This window comes from Rana temporaria, chromosome 7, assembly GCF_905171775.1.
Source record: "Rana temporaria chromosome 7, aRanTem1.1, whole genome shotgun sequence".
Taxonomy (NCBI): Eukaryota; Metazoa; Chordata; class Amphibia; order Anura; family Ranidae; genus Rana; species Rana temporaria.
The window spans coordinates 66,413,672-66,441,656 of NC_053495.1; the positions used below are offsets into that span (position 1 = coordinate 66,413,672).

The 27,985-nt window shown below is 45.2% G+C and overlaps 1 protein-coding gene across 3 annotated transcripts in view; it reads right to left on the minus strand.

Annotated features, from left to right (window-relative positions):
• MAFF (MAF bZIP transcription factor F) overlaps nucleotides 1-27,985 on the minus strand; it is a 55,931-nt gene that overhangs the window by 21,543 nt on the left and 6,403 nt on the right. Inside the window, exons 1-2 of one of the 3 annotated variants that reach the window (XM_040359532.1) lie at nucleotides 26,087-26,253; nucleotides 4,368-4,428 (exon numbers count right to left, since the gene is read on the minus strand). In XM_040359532.1, coding sequence (XP_040215466.1) covers nucleotides 4,368-4,403 — 36 coding nt within the window. In that variant the 5' untranslated portion in view covers nucleotides 4,404-4,428; nucleotides 26,087-26,253. Of the gene's footprint in view, nucleotides 1-4,367; nucleotides 4,429-25,613; nucleotides 26,047-26,086; nucleotides 26,254-27,985 lie in introns of those variants that run through there. The other 2 variants (XM_040359533.1, XM_040359534.1) reach the window with 2 other exon arrangements.

The window sequence follows — 27,985 nt, forward strand, 5'->3', positions numbered from 1 at the left end:
CAGGGCCACCAGCGCAACTTGCACGTCTGTACCAGATCGCTAGATCTGGCCACTAACCTTGATACCCCTGTGGCTGAGACGAGTGGCTAGGAGATCCATGCCCTGCGAGGCTCACCTCCTGCCAGGGAGTTGACTCCATGTACCAAGACCAGTTGTCCTGATTCAACATCAGGCGACTCCAGTAGCCCGCCTGCCGGCATACCTGATGGTAGCCCGAAGCCACCGGCGTGGCGTTGTTAGGTTGAATCAAGATTGGACGACCTTGCAACCCCCTCGACCATGAGGAGAGGCATAGCCTCTCATAGTACCGCCCACAGTACTAGGGCAAGTAACGGTAGACAAGGTCTACGGCACCTGGTATTTCCAGGCGGACTCCCACCCAGGTGCTAACCAGGCCCGAGCTTGGGCAGTTACCGAGATTGGGCGCATATAGGCCTGTGTGGTCGTAGGTCCACTCACGTCCAGCGACTCTGGGCCGACCGGACCCAACAACTTCGGGAGAGAGTCGGCGCTCCTCCACTGTATGGTTCAAAATGCTCACTCAGTGAGCGACTGGGATCCAGAGTAGTGGCCACAATAGGCCGCAAGACAGACCCCAGCATGATAGACATGGAACGGGTCAGAACTTCGGATCTTCTCAGTCAAATTCATACAAGCGGGGGTGTCCCGCAATAGGGGGGGTGGTCACCTATACATGACGCCCGGAGGGTCCACCACCGGAGGAGAAGCCCACTCTCTTAAAAGGCTCCCCTCAAGGGGCACCGAGCCGCCAGGCGGTGAGGGACTACAAAAGCCCTCAGCGGCTTTTCTCACTCCACGTTTTTTTAAAAATTAGCAAGAAAGGGCACAGAAGGAAAACCTACACAGAGCGGTCTGATTTGTGTGATCCCAAAAAAGACCGAGCCCTCAGCGGAAACCCAGCTGCACTATCCAGCTACAGGGAGTCCCGTACAGCAGTGAGAAGCGCACCTCTAAGTGCCTTATCCTGCACCCCCAGGTATCTGGTCTATGGCTCCATCTGTGACAGAGCATTCCCCAGGGGATAAGAGGAGGGCACTCCTTTGACCCCTGCCCGTCCACAGTCCTTCACCCTGGCACCAAGGTGTCCAGGACAAACAGTAAAAAATCATCTGTGGGATCCCAGGTGGGGAAGGACCAGATACTGACTCCAATAGAGCAACCCATACACATAGTGTGTATGTATAAATTGCCATTGATTTACAGAAGCTCCAATGCCCTATGCAGGGCAACTCACCCTTCGCTGCGCTGGTCGGGGGTATCCCAGGGGACTCACCGAGGAGGAGACTGCCCAGCGCGCCATCCGCCCACAGCACACGGCGTGTGGGGAGGAAAAAATACTGTGAGGAGACTGCGGCATCCGAGGGACCTGTGTGTACCGTAGGATTCAGCACTAGGGGTCAGCCAAGATGGCCGCCGAACTTCCTCGGAGCGTGGCTACGGCAAAATGGCCGCCAATGGGAGTTTTCAATGCAATTGAAAACCACCCCAAAAATGGCGCCAGAGCCGGCCGAATGGCGGCAAAACGCAGCATTTAAACAGCAAAAGCCTCTAAGGCTTTTAAAAGTGTAAAAAAATAAAAAAATACACACAGAAACCTCACAGAAAAACTCAGGCCAGACACAGTCCCCTCAGGGAGGCCCCCCCCCCCCCCCGACAGCGGCAAATGGAGCAGGGGAGGGAGGAGAAAAGGCCCCCCAAACCCCGGGAATGCCCAGCCGTACCAACCCACCTAAGCGGGAGGGACTGTACTTACCTCAGAGCGAGCATTCGCTGACGCATTCCTGACAGAACTACAACCGCAATGGAGGTAGCTGTCGGCCCGGTCCACTGTGAGTGAGACAACACCACAGCCCAGTCATATGTGGACCTCGGAGCAAAGCTCACCGGCCACCTCAGGAGTCATGAGGTATGGCGTGGCAGACCAAGCCTCTTTGCAAAGGTGTGTCCACGCATGCTGGTGGACTCTAAGGACTACAAGGATCTATAATATCCAGCCTGTCTCTCAGCCGACAGTTGAAAGAAGATTCTTTAAGAAAAAATTAAAAGAAAAGAAAATAAAAGAAAATTTCTCCTCAAGGCGCTGGGCCCAAAGGGAGCCATACGTCCATCTCCTTTGCTAGGCAGAACGAAACTGAGGCTGCATGCTGCAGTGAGGAGGGTTATGTCTGGAGGGACCGCCCCCCGGGCGGGGCTGTTCAACTCTGTTAATGTAACATGTATTTAACATGTTTCTGCCCAGTCCTCTCCTGTAAACAGGGAACATAACCCACTTGTCAAGACTTAAGGAGCTGTGTCCGTCCATGGACATTAAGAGAAAGTGTTGTTTAAAGTTTGCCACAAGCCACCTGGGAGACACACCAAACATGTGGAAGAAGGTGCTCTGGTCAGATGAAACCAAAATCAAACTTTTTGGCAACAATGCAAAACGTTATGTTTGGCGTAAAAGCAACACAGCTCATCACAATGAGAACTCACCATCCCCACTGTCAAACATGGTGGTGGCAGCATCATGGTTTGGGCCTGCTTTTCTTCAGCAGGGTCAGTGAAGATGGTTAAAATTGATGGGAAGATGGATGGAGCCAAATACAGGACCATTCTGGAAGAAAACCTGATGGAGCCTGCAAAGGACCTGAGACTGGGACGGAGATTTGTCTTCCAACAAGACAATGATCCAAAACAAAGCAAAATCTACAATGGAATGGTTCACAAATAAACATCCAGGTGTTAGAATGGCCAAGTCAAAGTCCAGACCTGATTCCAATCGAGAATCTGTGGAAAGAACTGAAAACTGCTGTTCACAAACGCTCTCCATCCAACCTCACTGAGCTCGAGCTGTTTTGCAAGGAGGAATGGGCAAACATTTCAGTCTCTCGATGTGCAAAACTGATAGAGACATAACCCAAGCGACTTACAGCTGTAATCACAGCAAAAGGTGGCGCTACAAAGTATTAACTTAAGGGGGCTGAATAATTTTGCACACCCAATTTTTCAGTTTTTTATTTGTTAAAAAAAAATTGAAATATCCAATAAATTTCGTTCCACTTCATGATTGTGTCCCACTTGTTGTTGATTCTTCAAGAAAAATTACAATTTTATATCTTTATGTTTGAAGCCTGAAATGTGGCAAAAGGTCGCAAAGTTCAAGGGGGCCGAATACTTTCGCAAGGCACTGTACGCTTATTGCGATTTTTTTTTTTAACCAAAAATATGTAGACGAATACATATTCGGCCTAAATTGAGAAAAAGATTTTTATTTTTTGAAAAAAAATAAAATAAAAATGTGGGATATTTATTATAGCAAAAAGTAAAAGATATTGGGGCAGATTCAGAAAGAGATACGACGGCGTATCTCCTGATACGCCGTCGTATCTCTGAGTTCCGTCGGTCGGATCTATGCGCCCGATTCATAGAATCAGGTTCCGCATAGATCTCCCTAAGATCCGACAGGTGTAAGATGACTTACACCGTCGGATCTCACGCTGGCCGCTAGGTGGCGCTTCCGTTTGTATACGTGAGGAATATGCAAATGAGGAGTTACGCCGATTCAGAAACGAACGACCACCCGGCGCATTTTTTTTACGTCGTTTGCGTTCGGCTTTTTCCGGCGTATAGTTACCCCTGCTATATGCAGCGTATCCTATGTTAAGTATGGCCGTCGTTCCCGGGTCGAATTTTGAATTTTTTACGTCGTTTGCGAATACGGATGGAGGTAATTTACGTTCACGTCGAAAACCAATGACGTCCTAGCGACGTCATTTGGAGTAATGCACGCTGGGAAATTTAGCGGACGGCGCATGCGCAGTTCGTTCGGCGCGGGGACGCACCTGATTTAAATTTTACACGCCCCTAGCCGCGGAATTTGAATTCCGCCGGGGGATTTACGATACGCTGCCGCAACTTTACAGGCAAGTGTTTTCTGAATAAAGCACTTGCCTCAAAAACTTGCGGCGGCGTAACGTAAATCAGATAGGTTACGCGGATCTAAAGATCCGCTGACCTATCTGAATCTGTGTTTTTCTTTCAAAATTGTCACTCTTCTTTTGTTTATAGCGCAAAAAATAAAAACCGCAGAGGTAAGCAAATACCACCAAAAGAAAGCTCTATTTGTGGGAAAATAAAGGACTTCAATTTTGTTTGTGTACAGCATCACACGACCGCGCAATTGTCAGTTAAAGTGACGCAGTGCCGTATTGCAGAAAAAAGCCTGGTCATTGAGCAGCCAAATCTTCCAGGGCTGAAGTGGTTAATGACGGCGGCTGGTCAGCAAGATGATAAACAATATTTAAAACACAGACTGGTAAAATACTTTTGTGAATGGGGAAAACAAATAAATCAAATAAAAATACCTTTAGGGCCTTAGACGACAGTCCATCTGATGACATTGTTGCTTACTGATTGCTTCTTTTTCTGTAAATAAATGTAAAAACACAAATTAAAAAACAACAACTATTTGAAAAAAAAAGATCATGTCACAGCAGCAACTTTGCATCAAATTATGTCACATAAAAATCTCCTGCGTTTAATTTCTAAAGTGATTTTTCTACTTTCAGTAGTGGCTTCTTTACTTGTCTATGCTGCATCTCCAAACCTCTGACATAACATACTCAGCAGCTGTATTAGATAAATGGTGCACATGCAAAGCTGGAGTTTCTATGGCCAGCTCCAAGCAACAATTTATTTACTCACACACGTGCGTTTCAGTGATCATAGAAGTACATGCACCCATGTGATGGCAGATCAGAGCAAACAAATAACTCCATCAACACATTCATATCATACCAAAACGCCTAAAATAAGAAAAGGAAATGCTACAATACAATAGATAAAGTTGTAGGTGGAGGTAAGGAAAATAGTGAGTAACAGCTCTGGGTCTGCTGACATCACGTCCAAGATGGCAGCTCCCAGCAGCAGTCTCAGGACTTTTACATGTCTACACAACTGAACTCTATGTTAGCCTATGTGCCCATGCACACATGGGCGTTTTTTAGTGTTAACAAGCTTTGGAGTTTACGCCGAAAAACGCCAGCACCAGCGGTTTTTAATCCATTGAAGAAAAAAAAAAGCTACACTGAAAAACGCTGATTAAAGCTATTGCAAAAACGCAAAAAAAAAACTTTGAAAAGCTCCCTGCAAAGCTACTGGCGTTTTTTTAGCTTAACCACTTAAGCCCCGGACCTTTAAGCAGCTAAAAGCCCAGGCCAGGTTTTGCGATTCGGCACTGCGTCGCTTTAACTGACAATTGCGCCGTCGTGCGACGTGGCTCCCAAACAAAATTGGCGTCCTTTTTTTCCCACAAATAGAGCTTTCTTTTGGTGGTATTTATTTATTTATTTTTTGCGCTATAAACAAAAATAGAGCGACAATTTTGAAAAATATTCAATATTTTTTACTTTTTGCTATAATAAATATCCCCCAAAAACATATATAATTTTTTTTTCCTCAGTTTAGGCCGATACGTATTCTTCCTATTTTTGGTAAAAAAAAAAAAAAAATTGCAATAAGCGTTTATCGATTGGTTTGCGCTAAATTTATAGCGTTTACAAAATAGGGGATAGTTTTATTGCATTTTTTTTTTTTTTACTACCAATGGCGGCGATCAGCGTTTTTTTTCGTGACTGCGACATTATGGCGGACACTTCGGACAATTTTGACAAATTTTTGGGACTATTGTTATTTTCACAGCAAAAAATGCATTTAAATTGCATGGTTTATTGTGAAAATGACAGTTGCAGTTTGGGAGTTAACCACAGGGGGCGCTGAAGGAGTTATGTTTTACCTAGTGTGTGTTTACAACTGTAGGGGGTGTGGCTGTAGGTCTGACGTCATTGATCGTGTCTCCCTATAAAAAGGGATCACGCGATCGATGCAGCCGCCACAGTGCAGCACGGGGAAGCCGCGTTTACATACAGCTCTCCCCGTTCTTCAGCTCCGGGAAGCGATCGCGAGGGGGTGCCTAGAAGCGAATAGCCGCGCCCTCATCCCGGATCGCTCCTCGACGATTTCCGACCGCTGCATGTACCGGGGGGGGGGGGGGGGGGATACCGATCGGACCCCCGACCCGCGGAAAGGCAGGGACGTACATGTGCGCCCATCTGCCTGTACGTGCCATTCTGTGGACGTACATATACATGCAGCGGTCGTTAAGTGGTTAAAGGAGTTGTAAAAGGAAAAAATGTTTTTTGCTGAAATGACTGTTTAGGCTGCATTCACACCTGAACGCGGAGTATTTTACCGTGATTTGCCGCGACAAATTGCAGCGTTTTGTCCCGCGATTTGCCACGACAAAACGCGGTAAAATACACAGGAGGGTGATCAACATTGTCGGCTATGGCCGAACGCCAAAAGCCGCCTGAAAAAAAGGTCCGGGACTTGTTTTGAGCTTCAGGCGTTTTCGCCATTCGGCGTGGAGATGTGAACCATCTCCATAGCCGACAATGTAAAATCACCCCTCCAGCGTATTGCAGGCTGCAATAGCGTCGCGCTACAGGCGACAATACGCCAAGGTGTGAATGGAGCCTTACAGGATATAGAGACATAATAGTTAACTGATTCCTTTTAAAAATGATTAAAAATAGATAAAAATCAATCATATAATGTACCTGTAGTTTCAGTTTCGTTTTTGCATCTAGTTTCATGCTTCTGTGAAGTACAGAGACACAGAGCCAATAGAGGGCAGTGATGGTTTGTAAAACGAAAGTGATTGGTTCTAAAGGGGTTTAAGACACACAGTAATCACACCTCTTTGATTAGTGCCACAGAGAGAAAGCTCCCATTACTTTTTTCATCAGGAAACAGACTGTTCAGAACAGAGAAGGATTACAGCAACATCAGAGCAAAAACGAACAATGAGGACATGAAAACAGGACTGCAGTAAGGTAAAGAAAGCTATTTAGCTAAAAAAAAAAATCCTTAAGTGACCCTTTAAGTGTGCATGGAGCCTAAAAAAAAAAAAAAAACACAAATTGCTGCAAAAACGCACTCCTTGCCCTTTCCAAATACGCAGCAGCTGAAAAAATCATGGATGTGAACGTGTCCCATAGGAAACCATGTAAATGAACTGTAGTATGTTTCTGCAAAAAGCACCAAAAAAGGTGTGACCCGGCCTGAGATGTTTAGTAACATAATGGGGTTAAAAAAATAAAAGAAAAAATAAAAATGAATACAAAAAGAGCAGCCAAGACTTGAACCGTGTATGGCAGGGGTGCCCAACGTTTTGAAGCACGAGGGCCACTTAAGCGACTTGGTAACCGGCCGCGGGACACAATAAACTGAGCAGGCAGATGGCAGGTCTGTGTCTGTTCTGCATATGCAGAGCAGACACGGACACAGTCCACTATACTCTACAGCGGATCGGATTGGAGGTAGGACACAAAGTAGCCCAAGGCTGCTTTCACACTGATGCGCTTGTAGCCTAAGGGCTTTCACACTGAAGCGGTGCGCTAGCAGGACTGCTCCAAAAGTCCTGCTAGCAGCATTTTTGGAGCGGTGTGTTTAGCACTCCTCCTGCCCATTGAAAGCAATGGAAAACCACGGCTATACCGCCAGCAATGCGCCTCTGCAGAGGCGCATTGCCGGTGGTATTAACCCTTTTTCGGCAGCTAGCGGGGGGGGGGGTAAAACCACACCGCTAGCGACCGAATACCGCCGCAATTCCGACGGAAAAGCGCCGCTTTACTGCCACCGCACCTCCCACCCCAGTGTGAAAGGGGCGTTACTCAAAGCTGGTAACCTGCAGAAATTTATAATCGTTGCCTATGGAGAATTATAGGTGCCAAAGTTTGTTGCCGTTCCAGGAGCGGGTGCAATTTTGAAGTTTGGGTTTCTAAGTACATTTTCTAGCAAAAAAAAAAAAAAAACACACACAAACAAACAAACAAACAAACAAACACACACACACACACACACACACACACAAAAAAAACTTGTAAACAAAATTAGAAAAATAGGCCTGGTCCTTAAAGTGGTTGTAAACCCTTATTTGTCACTTTTACCTACAGGTAAGCCTATAATACGGCTCACCTGTAGGTATCAAGAATATCTCCTAAACCTGTACGGTTTAGGAGATTGCAGCGGTGCATGTGCAGGGGGGGATCCTCGCCTAAAGGACCGGCAGCCGCCGGACCTTGCCGAATTTAAATCATCGCCGATCCAGCCAATCACAGCGCTGGAGCGGCGATACCCGGAAGACACGCCGGAGCAAGATGACATCTCGCTCGGCGTGAACCAGGTAAGTGTTCCACACCTCGTTCCGAGGTAAGTATTTCATAATCAGCCAGTATGCGGTGCATACTGGCTGATTATGCGTTTTGCCTTGCAGGTTTAAAAAAAAAAAAGTTTATGCGGTTTACAACCGCTTTAAGTGGTTAAAACACACAATTTTTTTCCCCCAGCTAGAAAACACTCCTGACAAAAACTGCCGATAACAGCCTATGTGTGCATGGACACATAGATTAACATACTGGCTGCAGAAAAGAAAAAAAAAAAAAAAAAAAACCAGCAGCTGTAAAAATGCACGAGGCCTTAATCTTACGCTACAGATACAGTATACAGCTATGAGGCTCCAGGCACCCTCACATACCAGGAAGTACATTGCCATTTCTCAAAAGGAATTTCAGACAAAAAGTACTTTTTTTTTTGGACACAGCTTGGGTACAATTAATATTTCTAAATCATCTCTAGGACAATCTTCAGTTCAGTGCCACTTGAAGTGCTTGCAACAGATCTTAAATTTTGAGAGGATACTAATTATACACACAGACAGACACACACACACACACACACACCCACACACACACACACACACACACGGAGTTCCCCTCCCTCACAACAAACATGGAGTTCAACTTTAACAGCACAAAGCGACCAATAGCCAGGCTATGAACTAATAATCAGTACGCAGCATACCCATAAAACCCTTTATCTAAGGCATTTTTTTTTATCAGTTTTCACATGCTCTCTCTCCCAGTGCATTTTCTTAGTAGTGTCTGCATGCATTAACAATTCTGTGTTCACTTCTGTAGTAAATGAGGATTTGGGAATCCCAAGTTCAGCAGACGGTATAAATGCTCTGCTCCTGAGCCTTCATGTCCTTATACAGTCATGAGGCCACTCTGTGAGAAATATCGTTTTGCTTTTCACAATGTCCCACATACATCAGGAGCTTCCAAAAACTATATAGAATCACAGAATTCTAGCTCTTTATCATAGAAGTTATTTAACAGTTACCTTTAAGGAAAGGTTTTAATAAATACCACAATAATGATGTCATTACTCTACAAACACATGCATGAAGGTTTGTATAAATACAGCACCATAATAGGAGATGTCCTCATTTGTACCCCTTCTATACCGACATCTCTCTGTCCCTTCAGTTTTAGGCCTGGTTCACATTTGTGCGATGCGAATACACTGCGGATTTCTGCATCGCACCCAACATGCACGGCAGTTCACACGGCCATATGCAAACTGCTGGGGAGTATCACTATATGTTAATGACACCCCCATTTCAGCTTGCGTATTGCACTGCAAACTGACAGTTTCGACATGAATCGGATCGCATATGCGTGAACACACATGCGTTCCGATTCTGGCCCGAACAGAAAAGTGTCATGTGCGTGTTTGGACCGCATGCAGTGCGATATCAGCCGTACTATCTGTATGGCTGATATCACACCGCCCAGACATTGCATGTAATGTGAACAGCAGTGCGCTGCGAATTACATGCGATATCTGGCATCGCACAAGTGTGATCCGGGCCTTACGTATGCTGAAGTTAGATCATTTACTACCTGTATAGGCAACTTAAATTAACAGCCTCCTCTCAAAACAAAATAAAGGATTATTTACAATGGTCAACTATCCGTGGTTAAGCATTAACGTTCACACACGGCAGTCACAGGGTTCTTTCACAAAAGGAAGTTACTTGACCAGAGGAAGAAATGAAATAAACATTCTACACAGGAATATGCGGAAGTGCAATTTAAAAAAGAAATGTTCTCTGCCACTTGTAATTTAAATGTCCTTTATTTTGGTAAACGCTACAAAGAGCACACAACAATGTGCACTAAAGCCCAACCAATCCTAAGGCTGCATTCACACCTGAGCGTTTTGTCGCCTGAAGCTATAAAACGCTAGAGGGGAAAAAAATACATTATTCTCTATGGAGATGGTTCACATCTCCACTCCAAAATGCCTGAAGCTCAAACAAGTTCTGTCGCGCGAATCGGGCTGATTTGGGCGTTTTTGAACGTTTGTATTCCCATAGAAACTAATGGAAACACTCGATTCAAGCGTCCAGCGCGACAACGAGCGTTTCTACGGGCGTTTTGTCGCTTTAATCGGTTCTGTGAAATAGAACATTCACCCAGGAAGAAGATAAAAAAAAAATCTACAAACATAGCAACAAGTGATGAAAGCGACGATAAATTTTTCCGATTGGCTAAAATAAAAAACGGCGAAGTTCAAAAACCGTCGGACAATGCTGCATGCAAACGTGTGAATACGCGCGACAAAACGCCGGCAAAAACGACCGAAAACGATACACTCAGGTGTGAATGCGGCCTACATCTGCTTTCATCAAGTTACAAGCAGCAAAATAACGAAAATGGATTTCTGGTCATCATGGATTATTATGCCCACTGGTGCGTCAATCAATTCCTCAGGAGCCACAAAAAGATCCTGGTTCTCTTTGGAGGTTGCTGCAGCAGCCTGATAGGGAGTGACCTTTTTTTACAGAACAATTGCTAATTTGTTTTAAAAACTGAAGAAAGAACTCTTGGCCCAGTTTAATAAAATGCTTGCATGTCAATCAAAATTTTTTTGCCTTGAGCCCCTTTCACACACGCAGTCTGATTAGGTCCGCCTGTCAGTTTTTCAGGTGGAACGGATCGAAGCTCTAGGTTAGTCTCTGGGCAGGCAGATGTAAACAGACATGTGTCCATTTATAGCCAATTATTTCCAAATCCATCCAGGTTGGATTTGGAAATAAAAAACAAAAAAATGTTTTTCTGTTTTTTCCAGACCTATATGCGACAGATTGGAGGTAGTCTAAAATAAACGGATGCAAGTCTATTTACATTGGGCCACCCATAGATCTAACTTGGGTCCGGAAAGCTCCTGCAGTAATGCTGCGTACACACGATAGGTTAGTCTGATGAAAACGGTCTGATGGACCGTTTTCATCAGACCAAACCAATCGTGTGTGGGCCCCATCTGTTAAAAAAGAAAAAAAAAAAACTTGTTTTTAAATTATCTGATGGATAAAAAAACGATAGAAAAAAACGATCGTCTGTGGGTACGTCCATCGGTTAAAAATCCACGCATGCTCAGAATCAAGTCGACGCATGCTTGGAAGCATTGAACTTCATTTTTTTCAGCACGTCGTCGTGTTTTACGTCACCGCGTTCTGACACGATCGTTTTTTTAACTGATGGTGTGTGGGCACGACTGATCATCAATCAGCTTCATCGGATAACTGATGGCATAATCCATCAGGCCGTTTTCATCAGACTAACCTATCGTGTGTACAGGGCATAAGAAAACAGACACAGATGTCTAGGGCTGCAACGAACGATTATTTTCATAATCGATTAGTTGGCCGATTATTGTTTTGATTAATAACCTTTTAATTTTGCATTTTTTTAGGGCAGATTAAAAAAAAAAAACACAAATTGCTGCAAAAACGCATTACATGGTTTTCTGCAGCTTCTCCATTAAAGTATATTGAACTAAAAAAAACAAAATAGCACAGGTGTGCATTTAAAAAAAGTCCTTGCCTTTTACAAATACGCAGCAGCTGAAAATATCATGGATGTTAAACGTGTCCCATAGGAAACAATGTAAATGAACTGTAGTGTGTTTCTGCAAAAAGCAGCAAAAAACACAGAGGTGTGACCCCGGCCTGAGATGTTTAGTAACATAACGGGGTAAAAAAAACAAAACTAAAATGAGTAAAAAAAATAGCAAATAAATTGCTACTCTAAGGGGTTAATGTTTTACTGTGGTACAGTGAAAGTAATATTTACCGTAGTGATTTGCTCTTTTTGTACTATAAAGGGATATTTTTTTTTTTAACCCCATTATCTTACTGGCCGATTAATCGATTATAAAAATAGTAATCGATTATGAAGTTAATCTATTAGTTGTTTCGGCCCTACAGATGTCACAAAAGTGACATTCTGCTCCAAACTGTTCACAGATCCCTTACCGAGTTCAGTGACCACCTGTGTTCACTAAACAACAAGGCTGCTGCTCAGCATGGGACCTGGATACCAACATCAGTCACTGTCATGGCTGTGCCCATTACAATGCTTTCCAACTTCTAGGGCAGGGGTCTCCAAACTTTCTAAGCAAAGGGCCAGTTTCCTGTCCTTCAGAGTTTACGAGGGCCGGACAGTGGTCAGTGGAAGTCGAAAAGGTCCCGATGTCAGTGGGGAAAATTAACATCCCATTGTTTGTTTCAGTGGGAGTAATTGTGCCCCGTCATTGGGTCCCATTGTTGGTGTCATCACTGATGTCATTGAGAATAACTGTACCCCATTGTTGGTGTCATTGAAAGGAATTGTCCCCTATCATTGGTGTAATTGTAAGGACTTGTGCCCCATTTTTAGTGTCATTATGAGGATTTGTGTCCCATCGTTGCTGTCATTGGGCCATTGTTGGTGTCAGTAGGAGAAATGATGCCCCATGGTTGGTGTAATTGAGAGAAACTGTGCCCCATTGTTGGTGTCAGTAGGAGAAATTATGCCACGTTGTTGGTATCAGTGGATGAAATAGTGCCCCAAGGGCCAGATAAAAGCAAGCAAAGGGCCGCATTTGGCCCCCGGGCCGCAGTTTGGAGACCACTGTTCTAGGGGAATCGGACAGGTATGACATATGCATAGTTACAACACTCCAAGCTGGATCAATGTGACTGCAAAAAAATAGCTATACCTACCATTCAGCTTTAACCTGCATTAGGCTAGGTTCACACAGCTGCAAATTCAAAAACCGCACAATTTTACCACGATTTCGTGGCCGCGATTTCAGAAAATTACAGTCTATAGAGCTGAATTTGCATCGCACACGGATTAAACTCGCACAGGACCCTTTTTTCCCCTGCAGCTTAGATTCGCAACGCACTAATGTGAATGGCACTAATGGAAAACAATGTTATTTTAAAGTGGTAGTAAACTCTGTACTACCACTTTAAAGTAGTATGTTTTTCATTATTGTGCTCATTAGACCTAAAAAAGAAAAAAAGAAATGTTTTTACTCATCTGGAAATGCCTGTTGCTATGCGATCCCACAAAATCTGCCTTTGGATCCACCTAGGATTCTGACATCCTCTCCCTCTAATGCTCCTGGGAAATGTGTGTCATCATTTCCCAGGATGCAGTGCGCTACCCAATTATCACTCCCCATCCAAGACTTCCAGGAAGTAAGTGCTTGTGAGCTTCACAATGCCCACAAGCAAAATGACAACGGTGTGGACATAGTTATTCAAAAAAGATAGTTTATAAAAACTATGCGGAGCGGCGGATTGTAAAATAGTAAGTGACCGGATTTATATTATAAAAACGCATGATGAAAAAAACATGCATTTAAAAAATGCTAATTGTGGTTGGAACCCCACTTTAACCTACAGGTAAGCCTATAATAAGGCTTACCTGTAGGTATAAAGAATATCTCCTAAACCTGTCCCTGACTGCAGCGGCGCATGCGCAGCGGAGATCCTCGGCTAAAGGCCCGGCAGCGGCCGGACCTTGCCTGGGAGAGTGACGACATCGCTGCTCCAGCCAATCACAGCGCTGGAGCGGCGAAACCCGGAAGACACGCCTAGAAAAGATGACATCTCCCTCGGCGTGGAACAGGTGAGTTCCGAGGTAAGTATTTCATAATGAGCTAGTATGCAGTGCATACTAGCTCATTATGGCTTTTGCTTTTCAGGTTTAAAAAAAACAAACAAACACACACACACACACACACACACACAGCAGGTTTACTACCGCTTTAATGACGTGCGAATTTGAGCAATTGCAACGGCTTAAATTCGCAAAAGAATTCGCAGCAGTGTGAACCCAGCCTAAAGTGAATTAAAGCCTGTTGACAAATTTACAGGTAAAGTACTATGATCTCTGTGAATGATAATAAATGACTGCTGTGATACCTACACATGACTTAGCATACATGCATTTCTTAAAAATTACAAAAAAGCACCTTTAGAATTCTTTAGTAATAACAATGTACAAAAGAGATACTTCTAGATAATTACATAGCCTAATTTTCCCCATTTTTCTCACCATGGCTCTTTTCACTAAGGCCACATGAATACATGTCCCTGTACGTCGTGGAGCTCTGTGACAGCGCACATCATCTGCAGAGCAAAGCACCGGTAATGTGAGGCCAACGCTACATTACCAGGTCTTCACTCAACCAGGAAGTAGAAAAACAGTAACCAAGTAAAAGCAAACAATGCTTAAAGAGGAACTGCAGTCTGCTCACATTATTTGTAATAAAAACAATTCTGAAGCTTCCCTCCAGCCACTTTGCATATTATTTTATATATACTATGATTCTGTACTTGCCAAATATGCTGCAGAAATCTCCATCTCCCAAGTCTGGCTGCAGCCATTTTAACTGTGGGCAGCTAAAGCTGCTGCCTGTTCACTTCCTGGATTTACACAGAGGCACGCCTCCAGCTCTCATTGGCCCTCTTATGATGAGAGAGAACGAGACATAATGTCATAAGCCTAGGCTAATGACCAGAAAAGAAACAGGGAGTGGGCTGTATAAAAAAAAAGGTATTTACTGGCAGAAAACAAATATAAAAAGACACAAAAAAAAAAAAAAAACAGCATTAATGCTGTTAGACAATGTGCCCGAACAGACAGCGTCTATTCCCTGCTCCATCCCTTTAGTGACTTCTTTCAGATACCTGGGTATCCAAATCTCCCCCATCATCACGGACTATTGGCATCTTAATATACGCCCCCTGATTTATTTTTATTTTTTTATTAAAAGCGAAAAGTGAGAAAAGAAGAAAAATTCTTAACCGCTTGTTTTGTCCAGGGCGCACCGCAAGACTATATTTACCAGGGCTTTCCATTCTCTGGAAAACAGAACTCCTCTCTGTCCAGCAGTGGACTGTTCCTGCTGTTCTCACATCCATAGCTGGTCTATGAGCATGACGACATCAGGAATAGTTCATGCACATGCCCCCCGGCAATCGGACCTGAACCGGTGAACCAGCACGCACGCGGCTTGCTGTGGGGGCACTCTACAGGAGGGAGGGGCTATGACCAGTGAAGAGGCACCCGAGAAGAGGAGGATCCAGGCTGCTCTGTGCAAATCCACTGCAACAGAGCAGGCAAGTATAACATGTTTGCTAAAAAAAAAAAAAAAAAAAAAAAAAAAACACACACGACACACAAACGCACAAGACTTTACACCGCTTGTAAAGATTTATTTCATTTCTATGCCCCACATTTACCTGTCTTCCCCACCTAGAGGATGGAATTGGAGATCTATACTATGATGTGCTTCAGGTCTGGTTCACATTGGGTACAATTTGAGATGCGATTTGACATGTCAAATCGCATCTCAAATCGGCGGCATTTGCTGGCAATTGTACCATCCTAATCGGTGCGACGCCGCATCTGCGGCGCTGCACCGATTTCAAAAAGTAGTTCCTGTACTACTTTTTGCGATTTCGGGCTGCGATTGACATCTGTGCAGAAACCTGCACAGATGTCTCTGAAATTGCGGCCGAAATCGGGACTGCCAGCGGGAGTGAAACCGTGCGAGTTTAGCTGAACATGCGTCGAATTGATTTGACGCATGCGTGGAAGCATTGAACTTCCGCGTCAGAGAACGTCGGTGTCGTATACGTCACAGCGTTATCTGTCCACGGGGATTTTGGTCTGATGGTGTGTACACACCATCAGACCAAAACCTCCCAGCAGACATGTCCGATGAAAATGGTCCGCGGACCGTTTTCATCGGACATGTCTGGCCATGTGTACAAGGCCTCAGACAATTTTACATAATACCCATTCCCTTGTTCCTTATACCTTTCTCTTAGCCACCTTATTATGTATATTTAAAAAAAACTAAATAAATAAGAAATTTAGAAAAGTGGAACTAAACCCTCATATTCTTTACAGCCCAGGATGGCACCATCTTAGCCTCCGTTTGATCTGCAGATGTCATGGTGCTTTACAAGTGATTGGCTGCGACACCTGTCATTTGAGGAGTTCATGTGTCATCACCATAGGCATGCCTTGAAATTAACAGCTTTGGGAAACGGTTACAATTAGTGGATTTACTTCCACTTTAATGGTTGCATACTGGACATTGCTAAACTTGGCCTGGGTATAAAAACTTAAAAAAAAAAAAAAAAAAAAAAAAAACCACACACCCTACACACAAGGTAGGTTCTCTTCTTGTAAAAACCTAAACAAGACAAACTTAAAGCGGATCTCCCACTGCTTAATCGTTTTTTTTTTTTTACTGCCTATTCAAATGTGTATTAGCACTGCTGTGCTAAACTCACGTTTCCGGTGTCCGACCGGCCCTCCGCTGTCATTTCATCCATAAGAAAAACTTTTATTCTCGTTTGCATCCCGTGGCCATCTTGGCTTTGGGCGCTCGATTCCAACAAGGAGCTACTTCCTATTTGTGGTGGATGCTGTCCCAGCATCCACCGCTCGATCTCGTGCATGCGCACTGGCGAATGTTCCCTGGCGGCGTATCAGTAACAGTATCTGTGCTCTAATGAATGGAGAAGTTTAAAACGCCCGTCCCTTCCTTTGTTTACATCCGCGTCACTTCCTGCAAAATGAAGTCGCGCGATGCTTGATAACAGAGGAGAATATTACAATTAGAGAGCTCTGACACTGGCTCCCAGCAGGCACAGTGCGGCGCAGGAAACGGCAGAAAAACCCGTCGAAAACCCGAGGGGGGGGGGGGGGTCAGACCGGAAGCAAGGCTCGTAATTAAGGTACATATTTGCTAATGAAAAAAAAAAAAAAAATCGCTGATTCACGATTAGTTAGGAGCGGTAGTAATATGGAGCTATAGTTTAAATGAGGGTGGAGATCCGCTTTAAGAAAGAAATCTTGATTTTCTGAAACCTATCATTAAACAAACTTCAAACTATGATCCAAGAAAGAAAAAAAAAAAAGTTTGACAATGGGTTACTATGTTAGTGATTGACTTGACAGGTCACTGCTACACAGCAGACAAAATAGTGCTGAGCTTGAACTTTCTAAAGGAGAACCTTCGGAGCCTTGCTTCACACTTGGTATTTTTGCTGACTTGTAAATGCTAGCTCTACTGCACTACAGTGCGCGACAACAATATTTCTGTTTCTTTTTAGTGTCGGGTATTTCCCTTTGTATGGTTTATTATTTTTAGACACAGACTGCAATACCAAGTGGATAGTAGAGGACATCAATTATTATTGTTAATCCATATTTACTTACCCTGCAGCATTTTACAGTCTACAACCTTTTTAGCATAGAAGAACCCTTGAAATAACTTTGGGGTCCTGGGGGAACCCCTTCCAATAATTACGATTCTACAGCTCTTGGTACATTGAGGTGAGCATGCAGCATATTTAAGCAATTTGACACCTAGGGCTGCTCTTTATAGAAAGAACACTCCTTTTCAGACGTTTTGAGGGGCTCCCCTTGAAGTCTATTGCACTAGTGAGAACTAGGCCTAAGCTTCATGCTACAAAACACTGCAACTTAGGATGTCTCCACTCTGGATGGAGGAGCAATGGAGATACCTTAGGGCAACAGCATTGTTAGTATGGAGAGAGTGGATCGAAAATTGATAATGGCTGAATGTCGATTAGTGTGTGGCAATCCCCACTTGACAGAAGTTGATCTTCTGTCAAAGGGACATGTTGAAAAAAATTCCGTTGATCAGCGGGTGCATCCAATCAGCTGCAGCCTCTGACCAGTGTTTCCCTGAGAGCTGCAGGTACCCCTGTCAGACTACAAAGTACTGATGTGTGGTTGGGGGAAGGGATTCCTCCATCCACTTTGTTTATGCAGATGAAAGAATAGTTTTATTTATTCACCCCCCCCCCCCCCAACAAAAAAATACTAATGCCCCTTTCACACGGGGCAGTGGAGGCGCGGTGACGGTATAGTGTCGATTTTTAGCGCCGCTATACTGTCGCATTTACCGACATATTCGGCCGCTAGCGATGCGGTTTTAACCCCCGCTAGCGGACGAAAAAGGGTTAATAACGCCCGCTATGCGCCTCTGTAAAGGCGCATTGCGGGCGGTATTACCGCTGTTTCCCATTGATTTCAATGGGAAGGAGTGGTATAGGAGCGGTAAACACCCCGCTCCTATACCGCTCCAAAGATGTGGCTAGCAGGACTTTTGGAGCGGTCCAGCTAGCACACCGCTTCAGTATGAAAGCCTTCGGGCTTTCACATTGAAGTCTGGAGGGCACGATTTTTTCAGGCGGTATAGCAGCGCTATTTTTAGCGCTGAACCACCTGAAAAATGTGTCAGTGTGAAAGGGGCCTAACAGTGATTGGTCAGCATTAGCTGCACTAGAAGCTTCAGATAGACTTGACTAACTAACTAATTAAAGTTGGACTCACGCCAACACTTTTTCAAGCAGTTATAGCAATGGGTCTTGTAAGCACTCCAGTCAGTGTTAAATGGGTTGTCTCAATCCTTTAACTGTCACTTTTGCTGGAAAGTTTTGTCTGTTAACCACTTAAGGACCGCCTCACGCCGATATACGTCGGCAGAGCGGCACGGCTGGGCATATTCACATAACCTGTACGTCTCCTTTAAGATGCCCAGCCGTGGGTGGCATGCTCACAACCCGGTCCTGGGCTCCGTGACCGCGCCCGCGGGACCCGATTGCCACCGCCTCAGACATGAAATCTAAACAAAGCATATCCCTTATCATGCCTTAAAGCGGAGGTTCACCCTAAAACAATTATATACCGTTACATCCAGCATACTGCCAACATCTACAGTATGCTGGTATTTTTTTTTTTTTCCGCTGTACATACCTTTCTATAGTTCTTTTCACCCGGCTTCCGGGTTCTCACTGCCCCGGGGAATAGGCGTTCCTATGAAGATGCGTAGATGATTGACGTGCGGGTAAGGCGCGTCACGCATTCCCAAAATAGACCAACTCGGCTTTATACGGCGCCTGCGCAGTCAGCTCTACACGGCAGGCACAGGCGCCGTATAGCACCGAGTCCTAGTTCGTCTATTTTCAAATCGCTAGACGCGCCTTACCCGCACGTCAATCATCTACGCCTCTTCATAGGAACGCCTACTCCCCGCGGGAGTGAGAACTCGGAGCCGGGTGAAAAGAACTATAAGACGGTAAGTACAGCGAAAAAAAATAAAAAATACCAGCATTCTGTAGATGTCAGCAGTATGCTGGATATAATGGTATATAGATGATTTTTAGGGTGAACCTCAGCTTTAAACCAGAGCACTAATGTCATTTCTGTCTGCTGCTTAGTTTCTCTGCTACCAGCTTGAATCACTTCTGACAAGTCTTCCTGGAACCAAAAAAAATAATAAAAAAAAAAAATAATAATATGGAGGTGACAGAAGAGGGATCCCCAGATAATTGACAACCGCAGCACTTTTTTTCATGTGCTGTGTGAAGGGGGCGTGTCTCTTCCCTCCAATCAGCTCTCAGAGCTTTTCTCACTGAGCTCTGCAGTGTGCAATTTTAGCTCTCCCTTTTTTTTTCCTTCTCGCAGTTTAGACAAGCTCTAAAAATTCTAGACTTTAAAACAAATGTAGAGTAGAGAATACATCAGATAAACAGGTACAACTTAAGTAGAAGGATTGGTTTGATTTCTGTGAATCACCTGAGGCCAGTCACTTCACTGGGTATATGTAAGGGTTTACAACCACTTTAATACAAACGAGATTGAAAAATAGTCCTTTTAAATCCTAACTGTTCACATCTGTGCTCTGCGTTTTATGCAGCATGCTGCGTTTTTGAAAAATAACGATTGCTGCATCTTTAGATGCTAGCACCAGATCTCCTCTGTAAATCTAAAGTGGTAATCTGTAAATACTTAAAAAAAAAAATTATGGATAGTAAAATGTACATTGTTTCTCGCCATAGCACGGGCGTGTGCAATTTTAAAGCATGACATGGTTGGTATCTATTTACTCGGTGTAACATCATCTTTTATATTCAACCAACAAATTGAGTTATGAATTTTTTTTGCATTAAAACAATTGCGTTTGAAAAACTCCTGCGCAAATACCGTGTGACATAAAAAAAAACACCCGCCATTTTATTCTATAGGGCCTCCGCTTTAAAAAATATATATTACGGTATGTTTGGGGGTTTCAAGTAATTTTCTTGCAAGAAATACAGATTTTTACATGTAAACAAAAGGGACAGAAATAGGCCTGGAGGTCATGCCGGTTCACACTACAGCGACATGAAAGTCGGCATAACTTTGCAAGGCAACTTCGAGTCGCCTCCAGGACAGGCAAATTTGCCAGTGTCCAATCAAACAATAATCAGCTCTGTGGGAGGGAGGCGTTTGCCTGAGAAAACCATTTTCTCTTCTTGTAAAGTTGCTTCAGTTAAAGCGGGGGTTCACCCTAAAAAAAAATTCTAACATTACATTGAGCTCACTTCCGACATTGATAGTATGCTAATCTTTTTTTTTTGTGCCATACATACCGTTGTATCGTTCCCCCCCCCCCCCCCCCCGGCTTCCGGGTAGTGAATCCCGCGGGAGTGGGCGTTCCTATGCACAGGCTAAGTGATTGACGTATGACAAAAGCTTCCCCCCCCGGGCGCATACGGCCGCGTCACCGAAAAAAGCCGAACGTCAGTGCGCAGGTGCCGTATAGAGCCGACTCGCAGTCCGGCTTCTTTCGGCAACTCGTGACGCGGCCGTATGCGCCGGGGGGAAGCTTTTGTCATACGTCAATCACTTAGCCTGTGCATAGGAACGCCCACTCCCGCGGGATTCACTACCCGGAAGCCGGGGGGGGGGGGAATAAAAAAAAAAAAAAAAACGATACAACGGTATGTACGGCAAAAAAAAAAAAAAAAAAAAAAGATCAGCATACTGTCAATGTCGGAAGTGAGCTCAATGTAATGTTAGAATTTTTTTTTAGGGTGAACCCCCGCTTTAAGACACTGGTTTGACTTTGGAGGCAACTTCCATTTAAATCAATGGGTACGCCTTTAAGTAGTACAGGAACCTTTTCTGAAGTCGGAGCGACTTCAGAACTGTGCATTAAAGCAGAGGTTCACCCAAAAGTGAACCTCCTCTTTTCGGAACCCTCCCCCCCTCCGGTGTCACATTTGACACCTTTCAGGGGGGGAGGGGGTGCAGATACCTGTATAAAACAGGTATTTGCACCACTTCCTGGTATAGACTCCTGCGGGAGTCCAACCCCTCCGCGTCACCCCCCCCTTTTGTGTTCTGGGAAACACTCGGCTCCCAGAACACAGCGGGGACCAGTGGGAATGGCGCAGTGCGACTCGCGCATACGCAGTAGGGAACCAGGCAGTGAAGCCGCAGCGCTTCACTTCCCAATTCCCTCACCGAGGATGGCGGCGGGGGAAGCCGAGAGCCGAGCTTCAGCCTGCGGATGTCGTGGGCAACCTGGACAGGTAAGCGTCCATTTTTTAAAAGTCAGCAGCTGCTGTATTTGTAGCTGCTGGCTTTAAAAAAAAAAAAAAAAAAGATTTCAGGTGAACCTCCGCTTTAAGACGGCTCTCATTCACTTTAATGTAATTTCTCATGTCGCGCAACTTGGGGAGACACAAGTCAGATCCCAAGTCGCGGTAGTGTGAACGGCACCAAGGCATTATGTTTGCATTAAAGGGGTTGTAAAGGTACAATATTTTTTTTCCCTAAATAGCTTCCTTTACCTTAGTGCAGTCCTCCTTCACTTACCTCATCCTTCCATTTTGCTTTTAAATGTCCTTATTTCTTCTGAGAAATCCTCACCTCCTGTTCTTCTGTCTGTAACTCCACACAGTAATGCAAGGCTTTCTCCCTGGTGTGGAGTGTCAGCTCCTTTATCTGCAACGTAGAGAGCGTCCTGACTCTCCTGTAGTCCAAGGAAGGGGGCGAGCAAGACACTCCACACCAGGGAGAAAGCCTGTGTGGAGTTACAGACAGAAAAACAGGAAGTGAGGATTTCTCAGAAGAAATAAGGACATTTAAAAGCAAAAATCGGAGGATGAGGTAAGTGAAGGAGGACTGCACTAAGGTAAAGGAAGCTATTTAGGAAAAAATAAAAAATAAATTATACCTTTACAACCCCTTTAAGTTTTAACCACGCATAATAAAAAAAAAAAAATAAAAAAAAACACATTGCATTTTACAACACACCAGTGTGAAGGGGTCCCCAAAACAAGTATTGCTCCTTTTTAGCAGTGTCCGGCCTCATTCATGGGACACAATGTTGTAGCACATGGCTCAGTAATGGGTGCTTTATATAAGAGGGGGGGCAGACATGAACTCTGCACACGAAAAATACAAAATACAGAGTCCTGATCATTCCATATCTACAAGCAGTGCCTGGAACTGGAGCCCAGAGAGCCCTCCATGTGCCGTGTACACATAACTGCGTGCCGACCATAGTGGTGCCCGGACTGGTGCCAGTGGAGTCCATATAACCAACCCATGCTGGATGGCTTTTTAGGAGGTTGCTTCCCTCTTGCTGCGATTGCATACTATCCAGCTTCAGACACATATTGTGTGGCCTCTCACTCCTAAATTAGTGAATGTGAGCAAGTTGCCTCTGTTGCCTTCTCCTTGATAGCCATTGATGTTTTGTGGGTTGGGTTGGTGGGTTGTGGGTCTGGGTTGGGTTGAGACCCATGTGGTCTGCACCACTGAGCCATTTCCTGCCGATCTGGACATTTGAACACGTCCATATCTTTGATTGCTTCCCCTGATGAAGATGTTGTAAAAGTTGAAACGCGTTGTGTTGAATTGGTGGATACGCGGTTTATTTTAAATCATTTTATGTATTCCTGCAGTATATGTGCATTGTAGGAATGTTTCAAGATCAGGACGTGAATTGTCATGATTGTGTCCCACTTGTTGTTGATTCTTCAAAAACAATTACAGTTTTACATCTTTATGTTTGAAGCCTGAAATGTGGCAAAAGGTCGCAAAGTTCAAGGGGGCCGAATACTTTCGCAAGGCACTGTACCAATTTAAAATTGTGCAATTTCTATCGCTGCAACAAAGTCACATGGGAGATATCTTTCGAAAATTCATGTAACAAGTGCAGAGCCTCTGCTCACTCACAGCTGTCAAAAACAAAACAAAACCAAAAACATCCACAAAATGTTTATCAACATTCCTCAGCGCTGTGAAAAAGGAACTATTGTAACATTTTCTTTTTTTTTTTTACAGAAAACATTGTAACATTTTGTCGTTTTAGATCAAAGGGATGAACTTCGGTCTGTAAATGAGGTCAGTTTACCAATTAAAGACTAAACCTTTTTCTGACACTTGTTGCTTACACGTTACAATACATATTTTCTGCTAGAAAATCACTTAGAACCCCCAAACAGTATATATATACACACACACACACACACACACACACACACACACACACACACACACACACACACACTGTATATTTTTAGCAGAGACCCTAGAGAATAAAATTACGGTCGTTGCAATATTTTATGTCACATTGTATTTGCGCAGTGTTCTTACAAATGCAATTTTTTGGGGGAAAAAAAATTACACTTCAATGAATTTAAAAAAAATTTAAATAAAAATAAACAGTAAAGCTAGCCCTTTTTTTTTTGTATAATGTAAAAGATATTACGACGAGAATTGTGAGAGAATCGTGATCTTTAATCTAAGCAAAAAAAAAAATGTTATTCTATTTTTTTCCAGAATTGTGCAGCTCTATCGGAAAGCCCTCCATGTGCTGTGTACATAGGACTGTATACAGACTACAGTGGTTCCCAGAGAGCCCTCCATGTGGCGTGCACACAGACCAGAGTGGTGCCCATAGAGCCCTCCATGTGCCGTGTACACAGATCAGAGTTGTGCCCCGAGAGCTCACCGTGTGTCGTGTACACAGGACTGTATACAGAATATAGTGGTGCCCATAGTTCCCTCCATGTGCCGTGTACACAGACCAGAGTGGTGCCCCAGAGAGTCCACCATGTGCTGTTTACACAGACCAGAGTGGTGCCAGGAGAGCCCTCCATGTGCCGTGTACACAAGACTGTATACAGACCATAGTGGTGCCCCAGAAAGCCTGTCATGTGTTGTGTACACAGTCCAGAGTGGTGCCCGAAGAGCCCTCCATGTGTTGTGTACACAGACTATAGTGGTGCCCATAGAGCCCTCCATGTGCTGTGTACACAGACCAGAGTGGCACCCAGAGAGCCCTTCATGTGTCGTGTACACAGGACGGTACACAGACCAGAGTGGTGCCCCGAAGAGCCCTCCATGTGTCGTGTACACAGGACTCTATACAGACCATAGTAGTGCCCTCCATGTAGATACACACCATAGTGGTGCCCTCCATGTATACACACACACCATAGTGGTGCCCTCCATGTAAATACACACACACACACACACACACACACCATAGTGGTGCCCTCCATGTATATACACACACACACACACACACACACCATAGTGGTGCCCTCCATATAAATACACACACACACACACACACACACACACACCATAGTGGTGCCCTCCATGTAAGTAAATACACACACACACACACACACACACACACACACCATAGTGGTGCCCTCCATGTATACACACACACCATAGTGGTGCCCTCCATGTAAATACACACACACACAAACACACACCATAGTGGTGCCCTCCATGTATACACACACACACACCATAGTGGGTGCCCTCCATGTAGATACACACACACACACACACCATAGTGGGTGCCCTCCATGTAGATACACACACACACACACACACACACCATAGTGGGTGCCCTCCATGTAGATACACACACACACACACACACACACACACACACACACACACCATAGTGGGTGCCCTCCATGTAGATACACACCATAGTGGTGCCCTCCATGTAGATACACACCATAGTGGTGCCCTCCATGTATACACACACACACCATAGTGGTGCCCTCCATGTATACACACACACACACCATAGTGGTGCCCTCCATGTAGATACACACACACACCATAGTGGTGCCCTCCATGTAGATACACACACCATAGTGGTGCCCTCCATGTAGATACACACACCACAGTGGTGCCCTCCATGTATACACATACACCATAGTGGTGCCCTCCATGTATACACACACACACCATAGCGGTGCCCTCCATGTAGATACACACACACCATAGTGGTGCCCTCCATGTATACACACACACACACCATAGTGGTGCCCTCCATGTATACACACACCATGGTGGTGCCCTCCATGTATATACACACACACACCATAGTGGTGCCCTCCATGTAGATACACACACACCATAGTGGTGCCCTCCATGTATATACACACACACCATAGTGGTGCCCTCCATGTATATACACACACCATAGTGGTGCCCTCCATGTACACACACCATAGAGCCCTCTCCTTCCTCCTCCCTCCTGTCACTTCCAGTTGTACGCAGACAACACCCAGGGCACAGCGGCGATGTTACGTAAGGAATGTTACACACTCTCCGCTCGGAGAGGAAACCAACAACATGACTTCATCTGGGAGAAATCAGCACCGAGTATGGACACCCCTCCCCCCCATGTACACACACGGATCGCACAGTCCGGAGGAGGAAGTTCCCCCCCGGGGGGGCCCTCTGATCACCCCCAGACCACACACAGCCCAGCTCCGTTCCCGGGCAGGTGGCAGCGATCCCTTAGGCTGTGATAACAATTGCGATCGTACACCAGGTGTCCTCCGCCGAGAGATCTTCCCCGTTCCCTCCCTCCAGTCGGGCGATCCGCGCTCTGAGCACGATTTCCTTGTTGTCAGAGTGATCGCGGTCCCACCCAGGGTGAGGAAGGGCACGCACATGGGCGCCGAGGGGCCCCTTACCTGCTTTGCTGGCTGTAGGGGGGCCCAGGGGGGATGGCGGGTGCCGCTGGCCGCACCGAGCGCTCAGATCTGCTGAGTTGTAATGTTACAGTTTCCTGGAATTACTCACTCACGGATTCCTTTCATTCATAAAAACACAGTCATGCACTGACGTCATGGTGGAGGCGGGGCCGGACTGTCACATGATGGGAACAGTGATGTCATTCCGTGGCCTGCCTTTAAAGGGGCGATTGGTGTCAGATGACGAGCGAGCCTTCCATGACACCGTCTATGTTTACATGTCATTGAGGATCATGAGAATGCTGAGCTGTGCATCCTCTGGGCTGCATGTGATAAGTGCTGAGCTCTGTGTATAATAGGAAGGGAGGACAGTCTACTCTTATTAATATGGAACTACTAATCTGATCTGTACTACATCTGGAGCAGATAGGCAGAAAAACCAATCAGTTAAAGTGATTGTAAAGTCTCATTTATTTTTATGTAAAAATAATAAACACGGTAGACTTACCCATGGGCGTAGTGTCAGGGGGTCACAGGAGTCGCAACTATGATCCCACCCATGCTTCTGGGGGGCCTGTGCGGCTCCTTCTTGGGCAGTGGGCTCGCATGAGGGTGCCAGTATGTTTTGGGGGCAGACCAGTCCCCTCCCCTGCACACAGGTGCCGTTGGAACAGGGCCACTGAGTGGAGGAGGCGGGTCATCTGCTAAGGGGCCGTTCTCTTGCTTACAATGATGCTACCTCCCAGCCCCATGTCCTCCTTATCCATGTACCTCGGTGAGCTGGTGCCGCCCCTCCGTGTACTTATCTGCTCTTTTCCAAGGAATTTGCACAGAGCAGCCCTGATCCTCCAATTCTCAGGTCCCTCTTCTGTGTCCCTTGCCCATCCCTCCTGTTGAGTGGCCCAACAGCTGGCACCCAGGCTGCAGCTCCGTGTATCCATTCACAGAGCTGTGGTTCGCCCTTCTCTCCTGATTGGCTAACTGACTTTGACAGCAGCGGGAGCCAAATGCACACATGAGGCTTTTTATCTTAAAATGAATGTAAATCCTCCATACATTCAGTGACGTGAACAGCCTCAGATGATACACAGAGATGAAGCAAATCTCCCTACATAGGGCCAGATTCAGGTACCTGTGCTGCGGCGTAACGTATCTCGTTTAGATACGTTACACCGCCGCAAGTTTTCAGCGCAAGTGCTTGATTCACAAAGCACTTGCCTGTAAACTTGCGGCGGTGTAACGTAAATGCCTTTGGCGCAAGCCCGCCTAATTCAAATGGGGCGTGTACCATTTAAATTAGGCGCGTTCCCGCGCCGAACGTTCTGCGCATGCTCCGTGTTTTTTGAACGGCGACGTTCAGGGCTGGCCCGAGGACGGCACCCTACTAATCACACAGTGAACAAATAACGTGCACAAACAAAAAAAGAAAAAAACGTGACAAACATAGGCTAATGAATTAAATAAAGTGGGGGAAAGGGATAGTGGAGAGGGGAGTGAAAGAAGTGGTCATTGTATTATACAATGACCAGGCCCTCCGGCCAGGAATAAAAAATTCCTCCGGTCCTAGCCAAAAGGCCCAGCCCAGGAGGCAGGTGCTAAAAAAAACGCGTTGTTGGTGCAGTGACCGTGGTATCTTTAAATCAAAGTGACCCTCACTCACAGTGATTCTCAGATACCCCTGGACTGCCACTCCAGGGGCACATGCACCATAGGCTTTTCGTTCCAAATCCAACCCCCCGACCGGCCAGTGCAGCCCTCCACCCATGCCAGCTAGAGAGCCCTTCAAGTTTCTGACCATCAACACCCACAAAGGACTGTATGAATATAATCGGATGGTGTTTGGGGGAGCCTCCGCCCCAGCCATTTGGCAACGAAAAATGGACGAGATTTTGGCGGACA